The 6,573-nt window shown below is 42.3% G+C and overlaps 2 protein-coding genes across 4 annotated transcripts in view; one reads left to right on the forward strand and one right to left on the reverse strand.

The window, feature by feature from the left end:
* The window catches only part of LOC140317674 (nuclear cap-binding protein subunit 1), a 189,229-nt gene extending 187,864 nt beyond the window's left edge, over positions 1–1,365 (reverse strand). For 2 of the 3 annotated variants that reach the window (XR_011917787.1, XM_072395151.1), the window contains exon 1: positions 1,212–1,365. Coding sequence is in view for 2 of the 3 variants with exons in the window: in XM_072395151.1 (XP_072251252.1) it covers positions 1,212–1,245 (34 nt within the window). In the remaining variant the exon portion in view is untranslated. The remainder of the gene's footprint in view (positions 1–1,211) is intronic. The other variant, XM_072395152.1, reaches the window with a different exon arrangement.
* A 97-nt stretch (positions 1,366–1,462) lies between these two features.
* LOC140317678 (thiosulfate sulfurtransferase/rhodanese-like domain-containing protein 2) lies at positions 1,463–6,397 on the forward strand. The gene is made up of 9 exons (XM_072395157.1): positions 1,463–1,805; positions 3,001–3,290; positions 3,388–3,496; positions 3,579–3,698; positions 3,867–3,972; positions 4,209–4,324; positions 5,333–5,491; positions 5,671–5,809; positions 5,904–6,397. The coding sequence occupies exons 1-9, from the start codon at positions 1,659–1,661 to the stop codon at positions 6,137–6,139; spliced, it is 1,422 nt and encodes a 473-aa protein (XP_072251258.1). The 5' UTR covers positions 1,463–1,658; the 3' UTR covers positions 6,140–6,397.
* Positions 6,398–6,573: the final 176 nt, after the last annotated feature.

The raw sequence follows: 6,573 nt of genomic DNA on the forward strand, positions 1-6,573 counted from the left end.
GATCAAACAGACTTAAATAAGAACAATGAAAACTGGACAAAAAAAGCAGCCACGAGTGACTCGAAATAAAAAACAGATGATGTTATTCTGGGGACAGTTTTTAAGCTGGCATCCTCAAGTTGCTCGTCAACATATCTAAAAGTTAAGGATTAAATCATAAAGCAGATAAATCTCAGGCACAGCCTTGTTTTGGTCTCTATCAGCTCCTGGAAACACAAGCTGCTGATTGGTGCTGAGCAGGAAGTATTCAGCTAAAATAACATGAAAAAGACCCAGTTAATCACTGGGAATCATTTTCCTCCATTGAGAAGGTTTTGAGTCCTGTTCTGAAGCCTGACACAGAACTTTGGAGAAGCACCACAGTGCCAGAGGCAGACATCTGTCTGGGTCACAGTGTAACTCGGATATAAAATGTAAATGTGCAAAACAGTCGTATCTTCAGAGCCTGAGGAGCTGAATGTGTGAGGTCCATAAGTGACACAGGACAGTATCCTCTCCTGCCACCCTTGTTTTCCACTGTACCCAGACATAAGCCTGGACTAACAACTAAATCTATCTGCAAAATCCATTTGAGGTTCTCTTTTATAAATCTCAATAATTGTGAAACTACATTTTCACGTAGAAACCTGTTTTCCACCCACATCTTTAGCTGTGAATGGATGCAAATACTCCCCTAATTTGTATATCAGGACTATATTTGAATCACAACTATTTAAAGCCTAACCACTTAACAAAACATGGGGTCAGCAATGAGTTTGAGTTAAATGACAGTGTGCATTAACAACTTCATGCGCAACTTTTCCTGTCTTAAAGTTGTTGTTTTTTTACTAGATTGTAACACTTTTAATCAGATCCAACTCACAGATTCACAGCAAATGATATACATGCTCCACATATTTAGTAACCGTCCCATGTCAGCTCTTCACAACATTTGGATAATGTTAGCCATCAAGCAGCTAACGGTCAACGCAGCCGTTAATTCTGTCCCGGCTCAATCTCCATGCTTCGTTTGTCATTAAAAAGATAACTATAATTACTTCTATTGAATGTATTTTAATTTTGTGCGACGCCGACGAAACCCAAACTTGGCCTGGTAAAACAAATGATCAACCAGCGTGGTGAATGCTCCAAAAAAAACGCTAGCGTTAGCCAACCACCGCTAGTTAGCCCAACGTCTGAATTACACATGCAGTGAAGGTTCACCGACATACCGTCATTCTCATCGCTGTGTCGTCTCCTCGACATTTTATCCCGTTTTGTTGTACACACAAGGTAGCAACGACGAAATAATTGTGAAACAAAAAAAAAAACCCAACTCGGCTGCTAGTTTAAATCATTCAGTCAGACCGCCGCCGTTATTCCAGCAAAAAAATAACAGTGGTCCGATTCAAGTGAGACACATCCGGGATATTCAGGGGTCAACCGGAAGGTGCGTCGCCTTCTTCTTCCGATGTTCCGGCTCGCTGTTTGGTGACACTTGGCCATGTAACGTGTTATTTATCATGTTTGAGACTTTATATTTTATGTGAGGCAAGAGTTTGACAACATTTAAAAACACGACTAACCCAAGATGTTCAAATAGCAAAGTGATAAAGTTAGTGAAGTCTCGTGTCTTAGCTAATAAATACAGTAGCAGTAAAAACCGATAGTAATGAAAAATGATGTTGGGCACAATGGCTGCTGCTGAAACACCCTGCTCAGAGTTCATGAACTGGGAGGTCGATACTTCATCCTGTAATGGATTAAAAAGGGAGAAGCAACTCTCTGCCCCTCAAAGAAGATACTACAATTTATGCAGGAGGAAGGTGAGAAAACACTGACTGAAGGGATTTAGCCCTATTTTAACCGGACTAACGGGTTAGTGGATGGATGTGAAATTGTCACTGATAGTCTAGTCTCTTGCAAACCGTATTTTAACTGTGCAACATTTGAAGAAAGCTGCTGCAGAAAAAAATCTTTCCATTGTCCTTCAACTCAAAAGTTCTAAAAAGTTGGTATTATTGCTGGAAAGTGAGAGGTTTGCAATGTATTTTGGTTGTAATAGCATCAGATAAAATGGTTATGATGGTTATTGGTAGCAGGAATGACCTCCCGTTCTGTGCTCCGTTGCAGCAGAGCTGAAGAAGCCTGACTGAACACACTCCTCCTGTTTCAACACGATGTTGTGTAGAGGCTGTGTAGTATTGTCCATTATGTTCATCAACTTGTGCAGCGCTCTTATTTTCATGATCAGCTGGGGGGCTCCAGAGCAGTCCCCAGCACAGGGCCAGGGTTTTTTTTTTTAGTCACTCGCTCTGATGCTGCTGCCCCACCAGATGGATGCAAAGCAGATTGTTTTCTCCACCAGAGACATCAAAGATATACATGATGCAGACATGAAAGTGTCGTTAAGAAGCACAGTCTGCTCTGTTTCTTCTTGTAGACAGGCTTGGTGTTACATTTCCAGTCTTGTCTGTTGTCCAGGTAAAGTCCCAGGTATCTTAAGAATCCCACAAACCAATAATATTTGCATCAGTCTGACATAATCCTGTATTGATGAAGCTTTATTACAAACCCTGGAGAGCTAAAAGAATAAAAGCTCTGTAAAACACTAATGAGGTGAATCTAGTGGCTATTAAGTTTGAACAAGAAAACTAGTTTGTTTTTCTTATGTTTCTTTAGTTTATTTTAGTATGGGGGGTCAAGTTGCTGTCGTCATCTGGCCTTTTAATATGGTGTCAGGGGCCATTTTAGCGACTAGATTACAACTATAACTGTATCCTCAAATGAAGATGTGCATCCACTCTACTTAACATTCAAACAGAGGAATAGCGTCCAGGGTTAGAGACGAGGGGAGCGACTCCTAGCATGGTGAGGTGTTCCAAGCAAAAGAAAGTCTGTCAGCTGCTTCTTTGACTACATATAATCTGCGCACTGAAAGTTGTTTAACCGCATTTGATTTAGAAAACCTTAACTTAAACACACTGAACATGCTTAATGATTTTTTCCTAACCTTCGCAGTCCTTTGCCGGTTTTGTGGCGTCTAAGAGGGACGACCGTCATGGGGAAGGAGGCACGTCTTGGTGCTGCTGCGGCCAGACCTTCAGCGGACACTCTGCAGTTCACAAACATGTGGCCAGGACTCATAATGCTGAAATACTGCAGCTCACACAGGCCACATATGACCATTTGGTAACCCAGCTGCAAGAAGGAACTGAAACACACCAGTCAAACGGGCTCAAAGCAGAAGCAGTGGACATTTCTGCATGGATACCCGACATCAGCCACATCTCCGAGGAGCAACTTGAAAAGTAAACCCAGCACATGTACAGTGGCACAGTGGTGCTAATTTGTGTAATATTTATGATTTCTGAAGAAATTCTGATGGCTCTGGTTGTTTTCACACAGCGGTCCCGGAAAGGTTCTCCTCTACTATCACTACTGTCAAGTGGAGGATCCACATGTCATCTGTGCTTGGCAGAAAGCTTTGTGTGAGAAGCTGCACTTAACTGGAAAGGTGAAATAACTCTCCAACTACAAGACTGCCAGCGTGAAATATCAGACATAGCTAAAGAATTAACTGTCCCCTTTTTCTTCAGGTGAGGGTGGCAGCAGAAGGCATCAATGGGACAGTTGGTGGCACCAACGTGGCCGCTGATATTTACATCGATGCAATGCTTTCACATCCTGTCTTTGAGATGGATGAAGAGGATTTTAAGGTCAGAAATGATGGCCGACGCTGCACTCTGTGTTTGTGTGACCCTGCTTTGTGTGTCATCGGCCACAGCTTCAATCTTTAGCCTTTATTTTATAAAATATACCTTGAAATAATCAGCATGTCTGATATTTAGCCTTGCATATTAATGGACTTATCTGTGTGTTTTCAGACCAGTGGTGGTGGTGCTGAGTGTTTTACTGACCTGAAGGTCGGGGTCTATAAGGAGATTGTCCCAATGGGAGTGGATCCTGATGTGATTTCCTACCAGCTGGCAGGTATTTCTTGTGTTTAACCAATGCCTCTTCCACCACAGATATTATATTAATGATGTAATTAATACCTATAGCACCCCTGTTAGTAAACTGTCAACAAGCCATATGGCTGCACTGATTGTTCCTCCTCAGGTGAAGCATTATTAAAGTGTTGTTATCCATCTGTTGGTGATGCTGTGAATCATTTGCTTTGTGCGGTTTCAAGTCATCGTGTCACTTCCATCTGTTTGGCCTTCCAGGAGTTCATCTGGAGCCTGAAGAGTTCCACAAAGAAGTGGAGACTCTTTTGGCTAAAGGGGATTTGTGTAAAGACACCGTCCTCCTGGACTGCCGCAACTTTTATGAGAGTAAAATTGTAAGTAGTATTTTTAGTTCTTTTTAATCTTTACAGGCAAAGTGAACAAATAACATTTAATCAGTCAACATTTCTTTATATAGCACCTTACAACAACCAGAGACTGTCCATTTATAATCCAATTCAGCCTACTTATAATCCTCTAAAAACAGTCCAATTCAGCAGAGCAGTATTTATAAAATGCCATTTTCCACAAAGTTTCCCAGCTGAGGAAACCAACAGATTGTACTGAATCTTAAATTTGGGGTTGTGCTGACAGTGCAGAGGAACCCACTGAACAGGGAGAGAACTCCAGCAGAACCTGACTGAGACAGCAGCCATCTGCCTCCCCCACTTAAGGGATGAGAGGACAGGACAGAGAAACAAACAAACATAATCCCTGACTGTAAGCTCCTTCAGAAAAGGCCAGTTTTCAGCCTGATCTAAAGGTAGAGAGGGTGTCTGCTTCCTGAAGCCAAGCTGGTTCCACAGAGAGGGGCCTGATAACTGAAGGCTCTGCCTCCCATTCTGCTTTTAGGGGCCTGATAACTGAAGGCTCTGCCTCCCATTCTGCTTTTAGAAACTCTGGGAACCACAAGGAAACCTGCAGCCTGAGAGCAAAGTGCTCTGTTGGGGAAATATCCAGCTGTGAGATCTTTAAGATGTGATGGAGCTCGGTCATTAAGAGCTTTATATGTGAGGAGAAGAATCTTAAATTCTATTCTGAATTTAACAGGGAGCCAATGGAGAGAAGCTAAAACTGGAGAAACATGATCTCAGTTTTCATCAGAACTCTGTTTTGGTAATATCAACTTGCTCTTTAAAGTCACACTAAACAAAATATTCCTAAAAACTGCACGTAGAAGTCGTGTTTTATAACCTGTGGCGCTGTGTTGGTTCTGCAGACTGCACTTTCTTCTCATTTTGCTGTTTGGGACCCTGCAGGCTGCAGGATGTCGGTTTCATGTTGGATAAAAAGTGGTGGCATGTTCTGGTGTAAAAACTGATCTGGATTTTTATATTCCACAGGGACAGTTTAGTCAATGTTTGGCCCCGAACATTCGCAAGTTCAGCTACTTCCCAGACTACGTCGACCAGAACCTGGAACTGTTCAGAGACAAGAAGGTCCTCATGTACTGCACTGGAGGAATACGTTGTGAGCGAGGCTCCGCTTACCTTCGCTCAAAAGTAAGCTGATTGATGTGGGATGTTCCTGTCTTTCACTGGAAGCTTCTCTTGGAACTGACCTGATTAACTCTTGTTGCTCCGACTCAGATGTTGCATTCTCATAGTTGTCCACTAGAGGAGCTGTTGCAACATAAATTCTTGTTCACATTTATCCTACGAATGTCCTTTTTTACCTGCAGGATGTGTGTAAAGATATTTACCAGCTGAAAGGTGGAATTCATAAGTACCTGGAGCGTTTCCCAGAAGGTTTCTATCGGGGGAAACTTTTCGTGTTTGATGACCGCTATGCCATCTCCTCAAACAACGACATCATCTCAGGTCAGTACAAGAAATAACTGCTTGATCTGAAAGAAAGTGCAAATCTTACCGATCATTAATATTTAAGCTCTAGTTTCGGGTTTTTTGTGTCCAGACTGCAGGTACTGCGGCCGTCCATGGGACCAATATGAGCTCTGTAGCACCCGGTTCTGCTGCCAGCTGGTGCTGTCCTGTCCCAGCTGCAGACAGGAGGGACACACCGCCTGCTGCCCCACCTGCCAGACCAAAGGACGGGCTGAATATGAGGCGACCTCCGACCCCCCGCATCACAAAGAGGAGTGCGAGTGCACCGACGGACGTCCCAGAATCCCTCAGGATGTTAGCAGCTGAACGACTGGACTTCAGAACTGTTGATCAATGAAAAAAGTGTGGTCGGTTTTAAAGTTGTCATTGTTTCTGTGAATTTTTAGCATGAAGTCAGATACACTTGGTCCTGAAAAAAAGAAATCCATGAAGTTCTCATGAACAAATGAAACATTTTAATCATTTTTATTATATTTCATATATGTATGAATATATCTGCTGGACTGAATCATTTTATTACTTGACTTTTGTGAACATTTAATCAGTAATAAAAGCTCGGCTCCATCTTATTTGTGTTTCTAACCTTTTGTTTTTTTAAATTCCACCTCTGAGGTGTGATGAACAGATATTTAAACACAACAACAGTACTTTATACGACTCTTTGTACAACCCCAAACATACAGAACATTTAACCTGCACTACTGAAGCTTTCCTAGCTTTGAAAATGCCTGAAATGTGGG

This window comes from Leuresthes tenuis, unplaced genomic scaffold (genome assembly GCF_036924035.1).
Source record: "Leuresthes tenuis unplaced genomic scaffold, fLeuTen1.0.hap1 SCAF_11, whole genome shotgun sequence".
Classification (NCBI taxonomy): domain Eukaryota; kingdom Metazoa; phylum Chordata; class Actinopteri; order Atheriniformes; family Atherinopsidae; genus Leuresthes; species Leuresthes tenuis.